The sequence below is a fragment of the Durio zibethinus genome, chromosome 11 (genome assembly GCF_047325235.1).
Source record: "Durio zibethinus cultivar Kanyao isolate XHJ-2024 chromosome 11, ASM4732523v1, whole genome shotgun sequence".
Classification (NCBI taxonomy): Eukaryota; Viridiplantae; Streptophyta; class Magnoliopsida; order Malvales; family Malvaceae; genus Durio; species Durio zibethinus.
In genome coordinates, this window is record NC_143172.1 from 20143413 (window position 1) to 20168622 (window position 25210).

The window sequence follows — 25210 nt, forward strand, 5'->3', positions numbered from 1 at the left end:
ATACCTTGAACACCTTATTGATCATATATCTTATCTTATACAAATATATAAAAACCAAAGCCTTCAATAGAAAGGAAAATATTCAATGTGGATGTTCTATTTTTCACATATGTACAATCATTAATAAACATCATGTGTCATCTAATAAACATATATATTTTTTTTTATTTGATACATATTTAATTTAAAAAATCAATATGCTTAATTTGGTTTGATTCATTTGTAATGTAAAAAAGTAAATTTATTTAATTTAGATTATTATATTTATTCTTTTTTAAATATTCATTACTCTTACCTTATATTGTTATCAAAGTTAATTATTTTTTACCTTAAATCACTCTCAATTTTATTTAATTTTTAATTTTTTACACCAAATTCAATATTATAAACAGGAATATATTTTTGTCCATTACAGATAATAATATTGGACTTTTGTTCTATAATTCTAATATGTTCTATTTTTATTTTTTCTTTTTAATTTGTTCCATTGATATGTTTCTTTTTCTTCCATTTGTTTTATTTCTCTTTATTTTAAAGTGTGATTTCTTTTATTTTTTTTTAATATTACAATTTGCTTTTTAGCAAAAAAACTAATCTACATTTAATTTTTAGAACAATATTAGTATAACATACAAATATGTTGATATGCCTTAGAAAACATTTCATACACAATATAAAATGGCTTGTTTTATTTTTCTTTAAATTTAATTTTTAGTTTATTTTTTTATGAAGTAATTTATAATTTTTATGTGCAAATGTATATACGTATGCTATGTGATTAGTATTGACTACAAAGTTTTTCTAGCTTTTCTAATTACTAACAAGTTGTTATCAGGAACATGTTTGATTTCAAATACCATAGTAAATGATTATTGCCATGAAGAAAATAGGATATGATACCCAAGGGAATGTCCAAATAAATATAGATGGTTTACACAAATTAATCTTGCTTGGGATTAACAATTTTTAAATTTCAATTATTCAAATACCAAATGAAATTAAACTATCTTATACATATAACTGAAAATAAAATTGTAATTCATTATCTAAATTATAAATGTATTGATTTCTTAAATATTATTATATATAATGGGAATTATGTTAATTGATTTGCCTTGTCATTTCGTTTGAAAATTCAAAACGAAATTGAAGTTCACATTAATCACTTAACGTACAATCTCCATCATTTACCTCTAACTAAATTAATTAGTATCTTTTAAGTTTGAGAAATGTGTTAGAAATGTATTGGCATTCATTGGAGTAAATTGAACAATAAAGATAATAAATTATTGCATTATTAGAGATTTGTTATTTACCCATCAATAAGCCTTTACAGTTTGGAAAAATGGATCCAATAATAAGAAATTGTGTTAATAAGCACAAAGGTTTTAAGAGTAAATTTGTTTTTTTTTTTTTTAAATTAAGTAAAAATCAAGTTTTCAGTTAGTGTTAGTATTGATCAAATCGAGTATTATTGACAAAGTAAAATTAAATGGGGATTTAAATCTCTCAAAAGATTAAGAGTAAAGAATTGATTTATTTGAATGATTTTATATAATAAATATAATATTTCAATCATTTTCTTATAAATAGCCAATGTTTTTGTCTTTTATGAATAAGTTAGGGTTCAAATTGAATTCAAATTGTAATTAAAATTCAATTTTTTATTATTATTTATCTTAAATTGTGCTCAAAATTCTTAACTTTTAACATTCAATATTGATACTACATAAGAATAAGAGTTTGTTTTGATGTATTACCATTTAATAATTAATAATAATAAATTTTTAATTTAAATTATTATCGAAAGACTAAATTTCAATTTTATATGTTATCTTTCTAATATTACAATACTACATTAAATGAAAGATTCTTATCTATCTCATGAGAAAAAAATTTGTATTATTTCCAATTAATTAATTCATATAAAAAACATATTTTAAAAATTTATTATCTATCAACTATTCAACATTTGAATAAAAGCTTATAAAATTTGAAAACTATAGTCATTAAATTAATAACTTTATACTTTTATTAAAATTTTATTAATTTATTTAGATAAATTTTATCCTATATTAAATTAGTACTATGTACTTTTGATTTATTTTTATATTATCTAATGTTTTATATTTATAATCTAGCCTTAAATATAATCTTAAAATATATGTTAAAATATATGTAAATATCAACAAGAAAAAATGATATGTGCAAGTATGAAATAAATGCACTTACTAATAAAATCTTTTAATTATTATTTAATGGTTAATTGACAAAGATAAATATCAGTGGATTGACTACAATTAAAATTATTATATTTTTTTTAACATATAAAAAAATTTTAAAATTAATTTTAACATATATTTTTTAGATTATAAATTTTTTTAGTGTTTTTGTTTGATTGATTAATTCATAAAAATTAAAATAACTTATTTTAAAATGAGTGATTGTTTAATCCTGAATTAATATTATATTTTTATGTTCTTTATCACATATTTTACACTAAAATCCAAATTTCTTCTCTTAATTTTCAGTTACCAATCCTAATACATAAATAGTTGGAAAAAAAAAAAGACAAAATATGCTTTTCAATTTTAAATAAAATTTTATATAGAAAATTTTTTATATTTTGATTTTAGATTAAAATAAAGACAATAACAACATATAAATTTAATTAAAAAATATAATATTATCATACTAAATTTAATTAATAAAATAATTTTATAAAAAAATAAAAATCCCGCATGGGTCGCAAACTACAACTACATTAATTATATACAACTGTAAGAGGTGGGCCAACTGGACTGATTAATTATACCCTTCGAGTTGTCTACCACTCTTTAATATTATTATTATTAACATTTTTTTAAACAAAGAGGTCAAGAAAAATTAGATTAGAAAATTTTGTAAATGTTGAGGATCCTATCCAATTTTAATAAAATTTGGTTCTTAAAAAAATATAGATGAATAACTTGGGTTAAGCTGCTCCAGGATTTTTTGTTAAAAAAAAAAAAAGTTTAAGGTGTAATTGGAGAAGAGGAATTTAGAAGAACTAGATATCAAATCTCAATCGAAAATCCACCTTTCAAAAGACAGGAATAACCATTTGAGTTAAACCCATATTTTAGTCTTATCGATTTAACAGACGAACTGAAAAAGTGCAATACAATATCTTTTTCTATATTTGTTTTTAATTTTATGAAAAGAATATTACAAGTTGGATCGTCGGATTTGAAAGAAAAAGGTGATGGCTAGCAAATTGGCTACCATTTGGATATATATGCTTTCGAAGATTTATTTACAGATTGATCTCAATGATTAGTTGATGCGTGTACACGAAACTAGAGATTTAACAATCTAAAAATGCAATCAAAATAAATACCCATTGTTAAAAAGGACAACGGGGTTTTGCAAACAAAGACACAAAGCTAAACAACAGTACTAGGAAAGAAAAGGAAAGAGTGAATGATGCTATAACTGAAGGGTTCTCTTCTCTCCCATACATAACGCACTGGCGCACATGGGGGATGTCCAATTGTCTATTCCCATTTGCTAAGTGTAATCTAGTTATGAATAATGTCGTATTATTTCCTTTTGATTCCCAAATAAAAGCAGCAAAGTGAAAGAATAGGATAAGTGGGAAAGGATGGCTCTACTTCTCCTTTATCACCTTCATCTTTGCCTTTGTCGTCTGCTCACTGATCACTTAAAATGCTTGGAAACAGATATGAAAATTTTGTACACTCAAGGCTGGGGACATCCTTTATTATATGTCCAAATTAATCCAGCCACCAACACCAAGATCACCAACCAAAACCACTTCTTTCCCACCCTCTATGTGCTGCTGTGCAACTATATTTACTTGTGTGTGTGTGTATAGTTTTATGATCAATATGAATTCATGATGTATTCTTGTCGATCACCCAGGAGATGTATTCTTGTCGATCACCCAGGACCAGCAAGCCATTCCCAATACAATTATTAACATCATAAATACTATACACATACGTATACATATGCTTGTCATAATAATTACATGAAAAAAAAGCAGCACATGAAGGATAAGTAAGTCGATAAAGATGGGAAAATGAAAAGGCAAATGGGCAATAAAAGAAAAGAAAACAAGTGGGGGAGTCTGTAGTGGTAGTAAAATAACAAGCACATGGGTAGGGGCACGTCGGGTGTGGGGGATTGAATGATCATCAAACATCATCTTTTACTTTCTTTTTCATTTTTTTTTTGGTGGGGGGGGGGGGGGTGTTTAGAGTTGAGAGAGACAGAGATGTTGTCATTGTTTGATCATTGATAGATGGAGAGTATATGAAAGTGGGGAAAAAGAGGAAGTGCAGATAAGAGAACCCATGTTTGCTATACTAGCTAGCTAGCTAGTTGGCAAAGCTGAATATTTGCAAGTGGAATTATAGGATAGCACTGTGCTATGCCTAATTGCTGCCCCTTTTCAATTTGAATTGCCATTATTAGTTACATATGTGGCTGTTCTTTCTTTTTATTTTTTTTATTGTATGCCAATATTAATTGATAAAATTATAATGTTTCATAATTAATTAATTCATATAATTATTTTAAGAGATAATATTTAGTACATTTAAAAAAATAAAATATTATATTTTTTTGTTTTTTCATTTACACAAGGCTCTTTTGGGAAATTTTATTAATTTTATGAGAAATCTAAATATTTTGACAGCCAAAAGCAATTTTGACAACGAATAAATTTTTTTTTTTCTTTGACAGATATATGAACAGTACAAATGATATATCGTCGAAAAGTAAGATATAAATCACTAGAAAAAGTGTCGCTTTTTGTTATATTTCTTTTTTTTTCTTTTTTTTTTTTTTATGATGTTATTACTTGTAAATGGAATTTCTCTTCACAACGCACTGAAAGCAGTGGCCCCGGGACTGGACTGGACTGGTCTGGATGTACCAATGTTTTTGGTAATTAGAAAGAGTACTACTTAGTTTAGCTAATGTTGCTTTCGGTTCGTTACGTTTGTCTATTTATTGTAATTTTTTTTTACAATTAATATATATAGAGTAAGGATCCATTTATACCAGTACAAGAGTTACATTTTTTGTAGATAAAAATGACTAAGATTAAGTGTAAATATTATAGAATTAATTTTAATCCACCAGTAAAACAAAATGTACAACTCTTATTATAGTATAAGTGAATTCTTTTATGTATATAAAGAGAAGAGAGATTAACTTGCACCATTGTAAATTTTTTCTAATCATTGATTTCAATAGATCTAAAGATTAGATTTATTGATCCATCTTAATAATATTTTTTAATTTAGTAATTTGATCCAATAATGTCAAAAAAATGTAAAACTTATATTAGTGTATGTGGATCCATACTCATATATATATATATATATATATATATATATATATATATAAGAAATCCATTTACGCTAATATAAATCTTACACATTTTCTACACTTTTATATCAAAATTAAAACCATAACACTCACACTTAGCCATTTTGATCCAAGAGTTTAAATAATATGTAAAACTTACACTAATATAAGTAGATCATTGCTTATATATATTAATATATATATATATATATATATATCATTTATATATAAAAGTGTTAAAAGTGATTGACCTTAATATCCCTATAAATTTTTAAATTAACAAAATTTATCCTTAAATATGTAGCTCTTATTAATTTATTTTTAAGTTTAATATAAATAAACTAAAATAAAAAATAGAGTTTATGTGAAATTAAGTTACTTAAAATTTAAAAATTTTAATTCCCAAAATATTAAAAGAAATTGACTAAAATATCATTGGTAATTTGTTTATAAAGTTTAATTTAGAATTTTATTTTTATTATTAGACTCCTTTTTTATATTAAGACTTAAAAAGTGCTAAAAGTGATTTATTAAAAAATCTTTAATAAAATTTTAATTCTAAAAATGTTAAAAGTAATTGATAAAAATATCATTAATAAATTTTTTTATAAATTTTAATATAAATGGTTTTTTTATTATTAGACTCTTTTTTATAATTAGATTCATATTAAGATACAAAATATTATTTTCATATCAAATAAAAACAAATAAAACGATATCAAAGTTTATTAATATGCCTAGAAATAAGACAATAGTTTGTTTCTTTAATTATTATAAAAATAATAGCACATGTAATTTATATTGATAAATAAATTCATTAAAGATAAGCATAATTAAGTTATTGAAGCATATTTATTTTTTTATATTTTTTCCTTTCAATTTTTTGTTTTAATTAATTTGCTAACTATAATATTTATGTTAATAATTTTATTGTTTGTATGTTTTATAAGTTGATCATTTGATTATTGATAACATAATTAAATCCTTTTAGACCTTTGAAATAATTATTTAATATATATCATTCTTATAGTTTAGTCTAACCTACATAATTAGTTTCTATTTTGTATTTTTCTCTAAGAATTTGTAATTGTTATTCCCATGGACAAAAACTAATATAAAATCAAATGTAAATCAATGCATATACTCCTACAACAATTAGTATTATGTAATTCATTAAACATTTTAAATACTTTAATTAAAATTTCACCTATAAAACTAGATGGTTCATGAGGTAATGGAGTTATGAGTAATTCAAGATTAGGTCTCGCTAAATTGTCATAAAAATTATTCACCTTAATTGAAATAAAAAGTAATTTAATTTTCTCCTAACTTTTATCTTAATGTGCATATATATGATTCGTTTTTATTTTAATATGATTTAATTATTCTTATTTGTATTAAATTGCTCCTTTTTTTTTGTTTTTGTTATCTAGGTGGTTGAATAACCTAATATGAATTATTCTAAATAGAGAATTATCAAATGAAGTAAAATTAATTGTTTTTTTTTTAATTCTTCCAAGGGGTGATAAAATTCATTAGAACTATCTTTTAAATGTATTAATGCCAAAATTATATTTATTTATGAAAATTTATGTTATTAACGTTGAAAATGAAATCATTTTAAATTGTATATGAGCAAAATAAAAAATTTGTTATTTTGAGAATTAGAATTTCTTTAAAAAGAAAATATGATAAGTACCAAGGTTATAATTTTATTTTTAAAATTATGTATTTTAATCTTTTATATAATAATTATTTACATATAATAAAAAATTTCAAATAAAAGAAATTTTATGTTTTAATTGGTAGAACGTACAATTATATTTAATTAATGGAAGCACCAATTGAATATTATCCTCAACAAAAAAAAAAAAAAATGAAACGAAAAATTAATTGGTTATGCATAACTCTATCTTCTCCATATGACAAACAAGGTTAGTAATATATGATATTTTATTAAAGAATATAGAAATGTATTTATTTCAATTTTCTTTAGAATTAATATGAAACTATTTTATTAGGAGAAATATTGCATACTCATTCATTTTCTCCTTTATATTAATTGAAAAATGTTCATTGTTGTATCAAAATTTTAAAAATTACCATATTAGGTCATATTTTGTTTAGAAGTATTGAAATTCATCAAATTAATTATCATTATTACATTTAATGTATAAATATCATTATAAATTATAAGTTAACAAAACTTAAAAGTGATTTAAACATTTATTAACAAAACTCATTTAATAAATCTTTATTTAATTGTGTATTTAATATTTGAATAATTTTAAATTTTAATTTTTCATAATTTCAAGCTAGATTTAATCGTAGGATCAGCTATCAATTAGATTTAGTTAAGTTTTATCATCTATTTTTATTCATAATATATCAATTATCTATTTTTATTCATAATATATCAATTATTCACTTTAGCCCTTGAGCAAATTTGATTTCATAATTGGCATATGCTCCTGTTTGTTTAAAAAGTTAAATTTAAATCATCCTAAATTTAAATAAAAAATATATACTCAATTACTTATAATTACAATTTTACTTTAGAAATATTCTTAAAAGTTATTAACTAATTCAGCTATAAAGACAATAAAAATAAGATATTGAAGAAGAAGGAAAAAAAAATAGTCTTAAATCAAAAACTTTTAAATTGTTACGAAAAATAGAAAAAATATATTTGATTTTGATTGGGTTACTACTTCAATTCAAATTTCGATTATATTTAATCATTTTGGGTTTTAAATAATTACTAAGTTGTCAACTTTTTTAAATCAATTGACATTAGTTAAGTTAATTTAGTTTTATAATTATTTGTATTATATTATTTTTAATTAAATTAAAATTTAAAATGAATAAAAAATTTATGTATACTCAATTTAAGTTCTAAATTATTCCAAGTTTAAGTTAATTAATCCATATTATTTTTAGTTATACTTTTATGGCATCGGTAATAAACTTCAAAATAGAATAAAAACATGACACAATAAAAATTTAAGTGCAAAAATTATAGAGATACTAATGATAATTTAAAAAAAAAAACATTTTTATGCCCAATATTTACAGAGATTAAAAACTATATATTTTTTAGGATTTTGCAATTCGTATCGTAAAAATGTTAATCTAAACAAGTGTTCATAATCATTAATTTGCAAATCAAGTTGTTACTATATGGAACAACATTAGTACCAATTTGTGCATTTTATTTCTTTTAATCTCTGCACAACAATTTCTAACTCAAGAATTTATAATTGTTCATTTGTAAATCAAATTGCTATTGTATGAGCAACTTTAGTAACAATTTTGTGCATTTTATTTCTATAGCTATATAATTATCTCAATTATATACTTAAAAATAAAAAAATAAAGGCAAAATTTATTATTTTCATTGTTGGTAGCACACTTCAAAATTTTTAATTTTATATATGCAATTGTATTTTGCTAATATGTATGAAAATACACACTAATCAATCAATCAAAGCATTATCTTAATGTGTCCTATTTTACTATGAATTGAAATATTTGAATAATATCTTAAAATTTTTGACTTAATATATATTATATAAATTAATTTAATTTAATTTTAATACTTACATTAGCATAAAAAAAATATGATTTGAATTTATGTGTCTTAAACTAAGGATAGTAAATAAACATCATTTACATTATTGCTTTTCAAATCAGCTACATTTCAACTTTTTCTTCTTTCCTTTTTTATCTTATAAATTATATCATCTATCATACATTGTGATCACTTTAATTTTGGATATATGCAAATCAATAATAACATAGTAGTAGATAACTGATAATTTAGTAATCAGTCATTGAAAACTTAAAAATAATCAGTATAATTTAATAGTAATCATTAATAACTTAATAATTAATCAATGATAACATAATAGTAAATCATTAATAACTTAATAGTAAATTATTAATAACTTAATAGTAAATGAATAATAATTTAGTAGTCAAGAATTGATAATTTAATAGTAAATCAATAACAACATAATAATAAATATATAATAACTTAGTAGTAAATAAATTATATTTATAATTGTAAATGCATAACAATATAATAGTAAATTAGGGATAACTTAATAAAAAATAAGTAATAACTTGTTAGTTACTTATTGATAACTTAGTGATAAATGAATAATAACTTAATAGTAAATTAGTGATAATTTATGGTAAAACAATTTTGATTTAATAATAATTAATTGATAGTAATAAATAATATAATTTAGTAGTTAAGCATTGATAATTTAATAGTAAATCATGGATAATTTAATATAAATCAGTGATTATTACTTAGTAATTAATCATAGATATTTTAGCAGTAAATCAATGATGATTTTATTGTAAATAATTAAAAATTAAGTAGTAAATCAATGATAATATAGTAATAAATACATAATAATATAATAGTAAATTATTGATAATTTGTAGTAAATTATTAATAATTTAGGAATAAATCACTAATAATATAATAGTAAATTATTAATAATCTAATTGTAAATCAATGATAATCTAGCAATAAATTAGTTAATCATTGATAATTTTTTAGTAAATCATCTATAAATTAATTATAAATTTATAATTATCAATATTTTAATGGTAAATCATCAACAATTTAATAGTAAATCATTTATAATTTAATAATAAATCATTCATACATTAATTGTAAAATCATTGATAACATAATAGTAAATAACTAATAACAAGCATTAAATCAATGATAACATAATTGTTCATTATTGATAATTTTTTCATACTTGAAATTGTTAGAGATTGAGCCATGATCTAGTAGTAACGAAACAAAACTTTCATCTTGGGGTTAGGATAAACCTACCATAAATTTATTCAATAAAAAAAATTCTAAATTTGAATTATGTAGTAATGTTATTATATAAAAAGAAAATTATCTCATATATTGTTGGACTTTTTAAACTACATATTTTATAGTTGTAAATGCATATATATTAGTAAATCAATGATAGGTTAATAAAAAAAATGATAACTTAGTTGTTAATTTTTGATAACTTAATAATTAATCAAGGATAATATAATAATAAATTAGTTATAACATATTAATAAATCGGTTTCAGTTTAATAGTATTTAATTGATAAACTTAATGATCATTTAATAGTAAATTAATGATAATTTAGTATTAGTCAATGAAAATTTAAAAGTAAATCAATATTATTTACTAGTAAATCATCTATAATTAAATAGTTAATCAATGATAATTTAATAGTAAATTGAGAATAACTTAATATAAATTAGTGATAACTTGATAGTGAATCATGAATAATTTAGTAATAAATTTAAAATAATTTTGTAGTAAATAATTAAAAATTAAGTAGTAAATCAATAATAACATAATAATAAATGTATAATAATGTAATATTAAATTATCAATAATTATTAATAACTTAATAGTAAATCACTAATAAAATAGTAATAAATCAGTAATAACTTAGTTACAAATCATCGATAGTTTAGTTATAAATTAATAATAATTTAGTTATTCATTGATAACATTGAAGTAAATTATTGATAAATCAATAATAAATCAATTATAACTTTACAATAAACAATCAGTAACTTAGTAGAACAATTTAGTAGTAAATCATTCATAATTTAGTAGTAAATCATTGATAATTTAGTAATAAATCATTAAAATCTTAGTAGTAAATCACTGATAATATAGTAGTAAATCAATTATAACTTAATTGCTTAAGTTATAAAGAATTGAACCTTACTAGTAGACACAAAACAAAAACTTTCATTTTAAAAAGCTAGAATAAACCTATTATGAAACTATTTAATAAAAAAATTCTAACTTTGAATAAAATAATAATGTAATTATATAAAAAATTTTATTGTATACTAAAATGAAACCTGCACTTTGTTGCAAGAAACTATTATTAAATATATAATGACACAAGTTTTATAAAAAATTACTAAAAATATATTATAAGTTATCAAAATTACATCAAGTTATTATCAAAATTATATTATAAATTACCAAATCGAAGGTTATAAAAACTTTTGTCAATGATTATCGAACTTCTAACAAAAATTACCAAAACATATAAATTTTACTCATATGATATCAAAATTGAAGTTAAAGTATTATTATTATTATTATTATAGTACCAAAAAATTTTTTTATTGAATTGAACTTTTAGAAATAAAAATTTTACTTGCATCATACACGGACAAAAAACTAGTGTATATATATATAAATATAAATAGCAGTCAACTGACACCGTTTCAGGAATCATTATTTAATTTTTTATTTTTTTCCTTCTGTTAATTAATTATCACTATTCACTGCCATTTCCAAATTCCGAAAGCTTTGATAAAGACTTTCTGGCTATATTAATTACTTTGCGTCAGATGTGTTGAACTGTTTGTTAATGGGCAGCCAATAACCGTCGTAGTTTATTATAAAGTGTGTTGAACGATTGTTAATTCAGAAAAAAGTTCAAATCCTGATATCCCTAAACCAAGGCCACAAAGGCAATAAGAACAATACCTTGAGGCAACAAAGAAATGAATGGTATAATAATAATAATAATAATAGTGGAAGAAAATCAGGGAGAAAGGGGATTAAAGACCAAGATCCGTAATTTCTCCTATCAGAACTTGTTTGGTTGAGATTCTGGACTGCTAGAATTAAACCTATATACAAAGAACGATGACAAATTAAAGACAAATAATAACCGATCACGAAGTTAAAAGGGCCGGGGAAGAATATGAAGAGTGAACAGTTGACGAAAAGAAAAAAAAAAAAAAAATCTAAGAAGCCCTGGAAGGAAAGGAACTAATATTCTTTAATTCCTTAAATTTAAACCAAGCAAAGTAAGAGAGAACGGAAAAAAAACTTATCATCAATAAAATTAACAATTGCTAGCTTCTCCTACTTACATCCGATATTTCTTGCACTCTTTTATCTCCTCTTCTCTCACATACGCTGCTGCTGGTATATGATATGTCCATTTTAGTTATGTTTTTATTTAAAATTATGTTTATTAGGATAAGTAGTTAGGATTATTTTGAATTTATTATTATCTAGTTTTTCATTTTAATTGAATTAATTTGAAAACTAGGTAAATCTAGTCTATAAATTCATTTTTAAGTTTGTAAATGTAAACAAGTCTTAATAAAAAGTCCATAAACATTGGAGTTCTCTCTAAAGAAACTTTCCTCTTAATTTTCTCCTTTTTCTTGTACACAACAGTACAACCCAAGCTTATTTCTTCTGTCACAATTCAATCTCTCTTTCCCGATTTCCTTTGAAACGGAATTCCTTATTCACCAACAAATCAATAAATTGCAAACAAGTGATGATAGATGCAAGTGGGACGTCTGCCATCCAAGAGTCTGTTTTGTCTCAGACGACTTTCTGTGTCAGCGAAGCTATTTTGAAGAAGAATGAAGAAAGAAGAAAACAACGAGGATTGTGAAGAAGAGGGTGATACTGAATTATTGAAGGTTGAAAGGAAGGCTAAGGCAAGGACTAAGAAATGGAATTAGGAGAAGATACAAAATGGAGAAATGAGGAAGCCTTTTGACGATAGAAGGTTTTTCGAACTAAGTTGTTAGGTGTTTTGTTGAGCTTCTGCACACATAGGTACATATGGTACATTTTTAGTGATGGAGCTGCCAAGGTTATTGAACCATGGCCAAAAAGGAGGGTGCCCCATTTCCTCCTCCATTGGGAGTGCTTGCATTCTGTCTTTGAAATTCTATCTTATAAGCTATCTTTCGCTCTTCTTCCAATTCGTCGCCATCTTCATCCTCGTCTTCGTCTTCATCATGATCCATATTATCACTATCAGGTTCATCAATCCTATCATAGCCATCCACCAACAAGGATTGTCCTTGATGGTGTTGTTGCCGGTGCATCCCCCGCTCTTCCATCAGCTCCCTCACAATGTCTTCTGGCTTCAATGCCAACCCAAGAATGAATAGGCATCATATAAAATGGTTTATCAAAATGCAATGGTAATTGAAAATCTCAAACTTAAATGATGGTGGTGAGTGATAAAAGAAAATAAAGACCCTGGTAAGTAAAATAAATTTACCTTCTTCGCAGCTCCACCATTTCCTTCTCCAAAGAGACTCCCAGGTAAATGTTCTTTGCTTGTCACCACATCAGCTCCGGTTTTGTCTTCAGATTGATCAGTAGGCTGCGTCAATTGCGGCGCTGCCATGATTGGTGGGGCGTCACTAGTTTCTTGATGCTGTTGTGACGTTTCTTCTTCAGGCCTATTCCGGTCACCAAAGCTACTGGAACCACCGCTAGTCCCACCTCCAAGTATTTTCTCACGGTAAAGGAAATCGAGTTGGTGAAAATAGGGGCAGGTTTTGGCATCCTCGGGACGTTTCTTATTACTTTCTTTCACCTTCTTGAAGTATTTGTTGATGTTCTCCCATTTTTCCTTGCATCTTTTGGCGCTTCTCCTGTAGCCCATCCTGAACATACCAGTGGATATTTCTTCCCAAAAAGGGCCCTTGGGCCCAGCCTCTTGATACGTGGTTTCAAGCCCACTCCTCAGGTTTATCAGTGCAAGAACTTCAGCTTTAGGCCATCTAGAAGAGGCAGGCTCCAAGCTCGCGCTCCCACCAATCTCCTGTGGTGGGACCTGTTGTTCCGGGATAGCTATTAGTACTTCTGAAGAAATAGGCTGTTGATGATGCCTCAAAACTTCAGTATTTTGAGGTTGCTGTTGTTGCTGCTGCTGCCGATGTTGATAGTGCGACTGTGACTGTTGCAGTTGCTGCGGTTGCGAGTTACGCTGTTGTTGTTGTGGTAATGACGGTGGCTGATGCGATGGTGGAGTTGCCGCAGGAATAGGAGCTATTGGTGGAACAACTGGCACCGCCGGTTGTGTCAGTGGAGGCGGAGCAGCGGGGATAGTAACAGTTGTGGGTAACCATATAGTCTGACCAGTAATCTTCTCCAAAAAAGAAATAATAGCAGCATCCCTGGAAGCAGCAATGGCACGTTCTTGAGCCATTAGTTCATGTTCGTGAGTTAATCTAGCCATCTCTTGTCTTTTCCAAGCCTCTTCTCTTATCATCCTATCTTGCTCTCTCCTCTCTATGGCTTCTAAAAACCTCTGCTGCATGGCTTCTTGTTTCTGCATGACCTGTTTCATTAGAACCTCGAAGAATTCCATCATCCTCCTGGTGGTACTACCACCCCCTCTTGACGACTGCCTTTTACGTTTACGACTAGTGCCAGCCATGCTCGACGGTTCTCCTCCAACTTCATCTTCTCCGTCATCATCGTCTTCAAAGCCTTCAGAAGAGGAAGAGCTATTAGAAGAGAAGCTGATTCCAAATGGAGCGGCTGTGGTGGTGATAGGAGGTGGCACTTGCGCGGGAGGCATGGGTAACACAGAGGATGACATTCTGATAGCGGCTGTAGGTGGAATTCTGACAGAAGAGATGGGCATAGGGATCCCAACCGAAACGGGAGCCACGTCTAGGCTGGCGGCGGTAGTGGCAGTGACAATTATCATGGGTGTTGACACGTTGGCAGCAACAGTGGGAGAAGTCGTATGGAGAGCCTCTAGCTGGCTGAAAAACTTGTAACTCTTACCATCTTGACGCCCAGCTCGGCCTTCTTTTGTTCGCTTGTAGTACTTGTGGACGTTCTCGAATTTTTCCTTGCACTTTTTGGCACTCCTTTTGTAACCCAGCTCCGCTAGCTTCCTGCGAGCCACCCCCGTGGTTTTTTCATATAATAATCAAATATATATATATTAATTTGGCAATTATCTGAACCACACCTTTTGCCGTGTTACTGTTAACTAATGATAAGTATGGAGAGAAGGAATTAATGAAGTCCACGGTAAACCTGCTTCTAGTAATACTCTTTCCTGCTTGAATGAACATTGAACAATACGAAATATGAAAATGAAAATACTTTACTGCCTCCATTCTCACACAGTTACCCAACTGACCTCACCTGTCCTTTCCATATAATAATCAATGATAATCTGATCTGGTGTTTATGTATGTAAGTATTATTGATGTGAAAAGGAGTGAAAACCCCCACCCCCCCTCCCCCCCCCCCCCCCAAAAAAAAAAGAGTGCTGATGGCCTTCCTTCCATGGTGTCTAAAAAATTTGATAAGTAGTTAAAAGAATTCATCTCGGGATTTTCAAATTTCCGAATTTCGATTTGGAATTGATTAAAATAAGATACCCAGGCCCGGGCAGGAGGAGGCAGGCCAAGGTCAGGTGCCAGGAACGCTTTTAATTTAGTACTTAAATACTACCAGTAGTAAGTTAATAAAGGAGAATATATATAGAAAAGAAAAGATCGGATTGGCTAGAGCTCATGCAGCGGATCTGGGCGATTTCTTAATTGTAAGAAAGGAGGTGCTAACAAAAAGAAAGAGATACCCCATCTCGTGAGTGGTGATGGAAACAGATAGAAGCCATGTGCGTTTGTGTGGAGAATGAGAGAGAGAGAGAGAGAGAGAAGAGAAGGGGGCGAGGAGGTCTTGAGGAAAAACCGATCCCATCAGTATTTCATTTCTATAACTAAGCTGTTGGAGAGCAATGCATTATGGTATGATTGAATTTTTACTAGTAGTTGAATTTAGTTTTATTTTTGGCAAACAAGATTTAGAAAAGGAAAAAAAAAACTCTACAAATCTGTAATTTGGGTTGCGACCGTGTGACATGGGGGCGAATTACTTTACCTGGAAACATCTTCCCAAAGAGGGCCCTTGACGGTGGCATCACGGAAAACAGCATCCATATCTGACCTAATCTTGAGAAGAGCAAGAGTCTCTTGACGGGGCCACCTATTGCCACTCGAAACTCCAGCTGCTCCTCCTCCGCCACCTGCTCGGTCCCCTTCGTCTCCTCCCTCATCTCCTCCACCACTTGCAAACCTTATGAACTCGTCCAAATTCCCGGTGGCAGGCGGTCTACTACTTATGGGCGATGCCGCTTCCACTAACTGCTCCGACTGCTCGCTTACCATGTGGCTGCTGCTCACTGCACCCGTTGTTGGAGCACCCATCTCCTCGTCTTGAGATTGATGCCCTCCTCCTCCTCCTCCTCCACCACCACCTCCTTGCTGCATCTCCTTTTAATTATGTTGTTTTCCTTCAGTGATGTCGATAAACAAGCCGGTTGGCAAAAGTTAATCAATGGTGCATGAAGATCTTTCTTCTTCTTCTTCTCATCAATGATAACACTCGACAATTCAGTTGAATTATGTCTTGTTGTGTGTATTGCCCTCCTCTCCCTCCCCAACAAAGTTGCGATGCGAGAGGGGGGAGCTGTTGCTTTTTGGCGGTGATGGGTATACTGAAAAAAAAAAAAAAAGAAAGAAAGAAATGGACCTAATTCAAACGATAAGAGAAACAAAACAGTAAGAAGAGAAAGTTTGGTGAAAGATGGGGTGATGTTAAATACAATTGACGAATTTTTTTAAAACAATAATAATATTAATTATAATAAAAAAGGATTAAGAGAGAGAGAGAGAGAGTAGACAACTGGAAAGGAAAGATTGAAAGCCGGAAAGAGTATTCCTACGAGTTAGTGCTGCCCCTTTCAGATTTAGATTTTTATTCCTTCTTCTCTTTTCTTTTCTAATCTCCTTTCTTTATAAGTAATTTTTTTTTCTTTAATTGATGGGAAAATTAAACTAGTATTAGTAGAAAAGAGAAAGAAAGGAGGAGGGCCGCAGTTAAGGAAGAAAGAGAAGAGAAGCAGAAGGGCATAATCATCATCAACTACAGTTGCTGCACTCTGCAAAATTTGGACGGAATAAAAGAGAAAGAGAAAGTAAAGGATTGAAAGAGAGAGAGAAGAGATAAAAATGAATGAAGATGACGATTATGAGGATGATGGTGATTAAGAGAGAGAGAGAAGAAGAAGAGGGAGAAATTAAATGAAATGATAAAACAAAGGAGATGCTGTGTTGTCAGCGGCTCTCACTTTGCAGCTAATAATTGTTAAAACCACTTTTGCCTACATTTGTTTTTATTAATTTATTAATTTTTTTTTTTTATGAACACAGCTAATAGTATATAATAAAATATATATTTTTTTATAAAAAATAAAAAGAGATAAAAATATCTGTATTCTCTAGTCTTCGGAATAAAAATCTAGTGCCTGACCAGCTCTTCCTCCCGCTCCATCCATTAATGTCCCGTAAATTGACCAACTCACTCTCATTCTCATTGGCCATTAATAATTGGGTTTTTGCATCGGATTATTGGCCTCTTCCCAGCAGGTGAACCCTGGGATTTGCCTTTTTTTTTTTTCGTTTTACCAAAGTTTAAGGTACATGGAAGGCATGCAGGAATTAGAATTAGAATTAGAATGAGAATATGTACGTTTGCACTAAACCAGAGTAGATGCATACTTAATAATTAACCTAACCAAAACCGAATATACGAGCAAAGCAATATAGATGTAGCTTTGGTAATTCATGCACGTACGCTACTTAATTGGTGTGTGTTTCAGAAACTGAATTCCAATAGAAAAGAATTTTAATCCCACACTCCTTCAATCCCCTGTCAATCATCCCTTTCTTTCCCTTTAGGCCTCAACCATGTTAAACCAATTAACCAAATTAATCACCAACCAAAACGGCATATGGTGAGTGCCCCAGGCCAGCTTGTCAGTCTGAGAGGACTTTAGTTAAACAAACTTGTCGGCCCCATCTCCTCCCAATTCTTGCTAAGCTCCATGTGATCAGATTGGGGGCCTTTAGTTTTATTATTAATCACCATAACCTCCTGTCCTCTTTCCTTGATTAAGTACATGCACCCAAATACCTGTATAATCTTTCTTTGCTTTTTCTTAATTACAGCGCTAAGTTATTATTAATAATATTTTAAATTATACTATTTTATATTATATTTTGATAATATAAGTCAATAGTAAAATGGATCCAATGTATTATTAGATTATAAAAGCCCGTATCAATATGTTATTGTTAGGTCAGTAACATTAATCATGGCACAGCTGCCCTTTTATGTTTTATAAAGCAAGCAATTCAATAGCCAATAATAAGTAAATTTTAACTCATCATCAATGTTAGTTTTTTTTTATCTAATTGAAAAAGATTTTAATGGTAAATATATTTTATGATTAAATTTTTAAAAAATGTAATAAATAAAATGATATAGACAACACGGTCAGAATTCTCCCACGCGCAATCCAAATGAATTCTAATATTGCAATAAGAGAAAGAAAAATGTGAATGGGAGATAAAATTAAAGAAAATAAAAAAATAATACTACGGCGACGGTCTACAGTTAAGATGTTGGAAAATAAAAAATTAAAAAAAGAACAGAAAAGAAGGGACAGGAACAGATTGGGACAGCTGTAAGAGGGCCCAAAACATGAGGTGGTAAGAACGTGCGTGGCGTTTCTCCAGGATTTGTGAAATCCCCCAACTGCCAGGCATCTTCCCCATTATGCCCAAATCGGTGCACATGCCTCTTGCCTCTCCCTCTCCCTCTCCCTTTGCCTTTGCCTTTGCGTTTGCCTTTTCATTTTCATTCCCTTAACTTTTTATAATTAAAATGATGAAAATTAAATTTTTGTCACTTTAAAAAAAAAAAGTCCAAAAAATTAAAAATATTAAAATTTAAATCTCAAATTTAGTAGACATTACTTATTAAAGTAATTTTATAAATTAATTAAATTAAATAAATTCTATCATTAAAATTAAAAGATGAGTATTACACTATTAGATCACACAACTGATTTCATTATTCAAATTCACATGTTCTTATTCTCTATTTTATACCTCTACTTGCCGTTCACACGCAGTTCCAAATACAGTTTCCTAACAACACTTTGTATTTCTCATTTACGATAATAACAATAATTATTCTTTGATTGTTGGTACATTTTGAATTCATGTTTCTGTTTATTATTATTATTATTATTATTATTATTATTGTTATTATTGTTATTATTATTATTATTGTTGCATAGAGGTCAGTAAATTTAAACTTTAATTAAAGTGTTATTGATTTCTGAATAAGACGGATTTTTTTTCTTTTAAGTTATAATCGAACCTCATATGAAATCAAATCAGTTCAACGTGTGTAGGCATAGATCTTTTCTAGTAAGTTCCTGCCGCAGACTAAAAAACAAAAGAAAGAAAAAAAGAAAGCCTCCCTAAACAAATGTAGTTTGCAATGGAGCTCGGTCGAAAAGTCTCGAGGTAAAAAGAAAATTGCACTGAAAATTTGTGTGGTGAAAAAGACATAATAGTGGTGGGAATTTTGCAAAGTAATGAAAAAGTTTAAGAAAACAACAGTTGAAATGCTATGGCAAAATAAATATCTGAAAAACCATGCCACATGGAATAATTCAAAAATCAAAAGGTTGTATAAATAGTTGTCTTTTCAAAGTCTCAAACGCAAATTCTAAACCACAAAAAACAAGCAGGTAGCTTTTTGTGTGTTTTTAGTTGTAGTATTTGCATTCCATTGAACTCAAATTAATGAATTCAAGCAAAATAAAGAAAAAAAAAAAAAAAAAAGGCACTATGTTATGGTGGTCCAAATCCTCTTTTGGTGTTCATAACTTCATCATATAACAATGTCGAACAAACTCTCAAATCTAGCTCTAAAGCTGAAACGTGAAAGCAATTTGGGCTCAAGAAAAGAAGAAAATTTCTGTAGAACTGTAAATACTTTGTTTTTTTAATTAATAGAAATCCCACTGAGTGTGCATTTTTGTATTTTTGTTGCAAATGGTCTGAAATATTAAAAAGACAAAAGAAAAAGGTTCCTGACCCAACGGGCTAATACACAACGCGCGAATGATAGGAAGTGATTCACTGCTTAGTTTGTCAAATTGGAATCGAAGTGCGAATAAAAACAAAAGGCGAAAATGAGATAACAGCTGAAAAACGCCTCTACATCAAATCAATTATTAATAAAAAATTACAGTGATTAGAACGCGGGTTTAAGCACATAAGCAAAGAAGACACTCGTCTTTATCAGTTCTTTGTTTTTTCCTCTAGACTCGTCCTTAGCAGTTTTTATTTCACGTGTTTGGCAAACGCTTCAGCATACAGGCGTGGGTTACTGATTGCTTTGTCGAATCTAAATTGACTTGCATCTGACACTAACTTTAGAGAATATCAGAGAATTGCCTCAATGTTAAGGAAATCAAGTCAAGATTTACAGGCTGAAATGGCGGCAAAAGAGCAGTCTAAGCAGGAGGACTATATCTGATATCTATAGACAAGTTACCTTCAAGGAAAGTTTCTTACCCTACTAGAAAGTGGAAACAGGAAAGGAAAGAATAATGGATGGAATCTCTACTCTTCAAGGATCTAATACTCAGCAACATCACGAATGTCCACCATAAATCAGGAGAAGGAAACAATATCAGGAAGGAGACAATGACAGCTAAAAGCAACTAGAAGAAATAGAACATTATGAATGAAGGGATTTAACATTTGCAATGGTAGTTGCAACTGACACAGTACCCTAATGTTCATATATTATGATGTCGAATATTATTGATATCTTACATGGATGCGTCTCCATCACATAAGTAAAATGAGAAAAGAATACTTTCAAGAGTTGGATACGTCCACAATTTGAGAAATGACATTACACAAGGATTGAGATGTATCAGATCTATATTTGTCTTTCTTACAGTAACTAGCTACTAAAATTTTATCTTCTCCCAAAATTTTCTGCCTTTCTATATGCATTAACAAAGACATGCAGCAGACTTCACCCAGAATCCAGGTCATTCTTTCCCTTAAGATACCAAAAAAGTGATCACTCTGAAAAGAAGTGAGAATGCATATAACTATCAGAGAATTGAAGGGCACTCACCTCATTTGGTCACAATGAGATCAAAACATTATCTTTACTAAAAAGAAAACAAAAACCCGACCCGTTCTACTCTACAAAGTCACGGTTGCGAAATGCACGAAACGAGTATACCCTTTACCACCCTTCCCCTCCCTTAAAAAATGTAATAGCAACCATGGCACTGCTGAGTTCCATAACAATAGAAGCAAGTTCCATGGAATCCAAATGACTAGGGTACTTTTCATACTAAATTATATAATATTGTAGGAAAAAGAAAATCTTCCCAAAATAGAAGGGAGGGAAAGTCACTTGAATGCAACTAACTAAAAGTTTAGATGTGTCCCATCTAATCAAATTAACCAAAATTATAATGGGCCTCAGCTACGAACTTACTGTTTCGTCCACTTATTATTAGTGGCTTATGGTTCATAAAATATCAGCCAGTTAGCTGGAGTGAAGTATCCTCCTTCAATGCACTCAAAACTTTCACCAGTCGTAAAATGCTCACTACGAAAGCACAAAAATCTATGGTGCAAGAAGTAAATGTAAAAAGGTGCATCTAACATGCAATTGTTAGCCTTTCTAGCCAGTGACTGAGTTACACCTACAATTTAGCAAATGTGCCCCTTGTAAGTCTTACTGTGACATCAAATGCCTTGATCATATTGACTTCTTAAAATTCTAGATTCACCCATTGTCCCAAGCAGGTCTACACCATCAGTTCCTTCTCAACCAAGTCAGAGAACCATTAGTTTTTAAACTACTTGAAGTAACTTCAAATGATTTAAGTTAAATTCCTAGTGTTTAGCAGAAGTTCCATTGAAATAGTAAGGTTGTTCACATAGAGCATTTCCAAGTAATTCAGTTAAACAAACCTCTAAATTAACTTTTTCTTCTTTCTTTGACCTGAGACCTTTTAGTGGAATTCATAATCATCATTTTCACACATTAATATGCTGTACCTGTTCTAGTACCTTTGTTTTGCATATGCTAGCTTTGCTTTGGGACTAACAATTCAACACAGTGTCAATCATGGGAACGCCAAAGAAAACCAACATTTTACACCATCTATTCCCAAAATTGAAGTTCAGCTATGTGGAGAAAAACTGAAGACAAATTGGATATTCTGAAATTGCAAGGAATGACTGAATATACAAAATTAAGCACCACTAACATAAAATTATCATATTCTCTGGCTCTAACATATAAATCAAGCAACCACCCAAATCATCAAATTTCAGTACATCTAGTAATAATCAAAAAGGAAAAAGGAAACAGTATTGAAGAAAAGAAGAAATCATACCAGAATTACAAACCCTGTATAAAATCCTAATTTAAATTGCAAAATAACGTAGAAACTATGTGCGCTGGGACACCTACTAACTTTGGGTTTTCTATGACGACACTCTACCCAAATGAATGGCCAAAAGAGAGATATAAATATGCAGCCATTGCAGCAGCATCACCTTAATTTTAACAGTTAGTCAACAAATTTTCAGGCGAGCGCACATGTTTATCTAATGAGAAAACATAGTGTTTTTGTTCTTTCTCTTTCATCCTAAGGAAAGAACTCCTCGACATAGAGAAAAGAACCAGGCATGTTTAACGTTTAAATTGCATCCTTGCCATTAAGAAGAAGGTCGATAGTTTATAGGCCTTCTCTCTTTAGTTGTTAATCCCATGAAGGACCAGCCACAATTCCAAAATGACTAGCATGACAATTATAAGCTCAGTCATTAGAACTTACATTTAGCTAAGTCAAGCAACAGAGTACTGGATGTAGCCTTTCCCCCAGGCAAGATGCCTAATATTTACAACGCTTTGGTAGTTAAGGGTCGAGATACCATTGGTCAACAAATTAATGTAACTTGTGAGGTACAGCAATTATTAAGAAAAAATCAAGTTAAAGCTGTAGCTATTAGCACTACAGATGGTCTAATGAGAGGAATGGAAGTGATTGACTCGGAAGCTCCTCTAAGTGTTCCAATCAGTGGAGCGACCCTAGGATGAATTTTTAACATGCTTGGGGAGCCCTCAAGTCCATTTGGCCACCTAAGCTTTTAGCTAAGGCAGTAAGAGATGGCTGCAAGCCAAAATGTTGCAGACACAATAGATTCATTTTACTTTTGGACATTTAAGATAAAATAAATGCTAATTTAGACAGGTCCATATCTGCTTTCTTCCATCAAACAAAATCATGTAGGATATTTGTTTTTAGACAAACAGAAATAACAAGTATGATATACAGCAAAAAGAAGAAACATGAAGTAAAAGGTAGAATATTTTGACTAATGCCCCAACTTTCACAAAATAAATAAATAAATAAATAAAATTAAAAACTTCTATTATCAGAATGCCAGATCAGGCATATCACAAACCATAGAAAGGATAGAACTGCAAAAGAAAAGGAATGAAAGGCATACCAAGCAAGATGACCTAAGCATAAAGAAACTGCATGTTCATTGGTTTATATTTCATGGCATAACATTATTGATAGACATCCCAGTTTCACTTCCACTGGTTGACCTCATTTAAACTATTTATAACATTATTATAGGGGAGACAATATATCTCATTAGTTTATAGCAATCATTGATTAAGATCAGAAAAGCAAAAGAAAATTATAGAATTCCCTAAATATCTAGCTCTTAGAGTTCAGAAAAATCACACAGCTAGTAGGTTCATACCTAAAAGTTTAGAAGCAACTAATTATCTCATTAGTTTATAGCAATCATTGATTAAGATCAGAAAAGCAAAAGAAAATTATAGAATTCCCTAAATATCTAGCTCTTAGAGTTCAGAAAAATCACACAGCTAGTAGGTTCATACCTAAAAGTTTAGAAGGAACTAATGAATCAAGTGGAAGGTCCTTAAGGGAAAAGTTAGTGGCACTACAAGAAAAGGCGAACAAATAGATCAATGGAAGTAATGGATGTCCTAACATATTTAAGATGCTCAAAGAAGTATGTTTTCTTTCCTACACAGGGTCAAAGACAGGATTTACATCAGAGAAGATAAAACAAGAACAATTTAATTTAATTAGTACAACCACATTCACTCAAGTCACCGCAGCTATTTTAAACTTAGCAGAAGTTAGTCTTGACTATAGTTCTTTTATTAAGCATACTTTTAAAGAAATGAATTATACTGTAACCCCCAACAGATTGGGACAAAGCATCCACAGGGCTATTAGAATAAGGTGCAGAGTGATTTCTAGAGTTGATCGAAGTTTAAAAACTTTAGATGACTGTTAGTAATAATGATCCATTTATTCAAAAAAGAAAAATGAAAAAACAGCAACCACCTGACTAAGGATTATGCTACTATGATATAACATGTAACTCAAGCAAATAAGCGTTAATTCAGTCATATGGAATCAATCATGATCAACTAAAAAGCTCATCTTGAGCTATGATGAGGACATATAATGCCTTGAATCCTAATTGACTTCCTATAATATAACATGTAACTCTGCTATTTCAAAACACTTTTTTGTCCTCCTGTTATAACATGTAACTCTACTTATTCCTTTCTGATAAAGAAGAAAATAACATTATATAATCGATAGGATTTCACAGTCCAAATACTTATGAGGCAGGTCTCATATTTGGAAAGGAGAAGAAAATAAAAGGGAACTATATAGTCTAGCTAAGCAATATGCTATACTTGGTTTGGAAGAGAGACAAAAAGCTCATAGGCTCTACTTAAACAGAAGTTCAGTTCAATACAGCTTGCATTAAATGGTACACTAGGATTTTAATTAAGCAGAGTTGAGTAGATAACTACAAACAGACAATGCCTTTTGCAGAGATCCATCTAGAGATCCATAAGTGTTAAAATTTAAAATAGACGAGGACATCAAAACTAGTTTACTGATGTATTTTGTTCAATCTGTTTTGATATAAGATTCTTCCCCTTTAGTGACCTATTATATTCCCTGCCTTCTCTGAACTAGTCATTGAGCAACTGTAAAATTGTTTACA

General features: G+C 29.2%; 1 protein-coding gene across 4 annotated transcripts; it reads right to left on the reverse strand.

The window, feature by feature from the left end:
• Positions 1-12501: 12501 nt before the first annotated feature.
• GTL1 (GT-2-like 1) lies at positions 12502-17389 on the reverse strand. Of its 4 annotated transcripts, none has more exons than XM_022880658.2 (4): positions 16960-17352; positions 16116-16731; positions 13483-15118; positions 12502-13342 (listed from the first exon to the last, which is right to left on the reverse strand). In XM_022880658.2, the coding sequence occupies exons 2-4, from the start codon at positions 16502-16504 to the stop codon at positions 13067-13069; spliced, it is 2301 nt and encodes a 766-aa protein (XP_022736393.1). In that variant the 5' UTR covers positions 16505-16731; positions 16960-17352; the 3' UTR covers positions 12502-13066. The 4 variants fall into 4 exon arrangements, with proteins under 4 accessions (XP_022736393.1, XP_089624369.1, XP_022736391.1 ...); XM_089768243.1 differs by having other exon boundaries at positions 12502-13338; positions 16960-17213; XM_022880656.2 differs by having other exon boundaries at positions 16116-17389.
• Between the last annotated feature and the right edge of the window lie 7821 nt (positions 17390-25210).

What these genes read in the sequence shown, in the direction of transcription:
- GTL1 (XM_022880656.2), bottom strand. Translation starts at nt 16,504, where the DNA reads ATGCAGCAAGGAGGTGGTGGTGGAGGAGGAGGAGGAGGAGGGCATCAA. An exon ending in CTTTGGGAAGATGTTTCCAG is followed by an intron (nt 15,119 to 16,115) that starts GTAAAGTAATTC and finishes GGTGGCTCGCAG; the next exon opens with GAAGCTAGCGGAGCTGGGTT. An exon ending in ATGGTGGAGCTGCGAAGAAG is followed by an intron (nt 13,343 to 13,482) that starts GTAAATTTATTT and finishes TTGGCATTGAAG; the next exon opens with CCAGAAGACATTGTGAGGGA.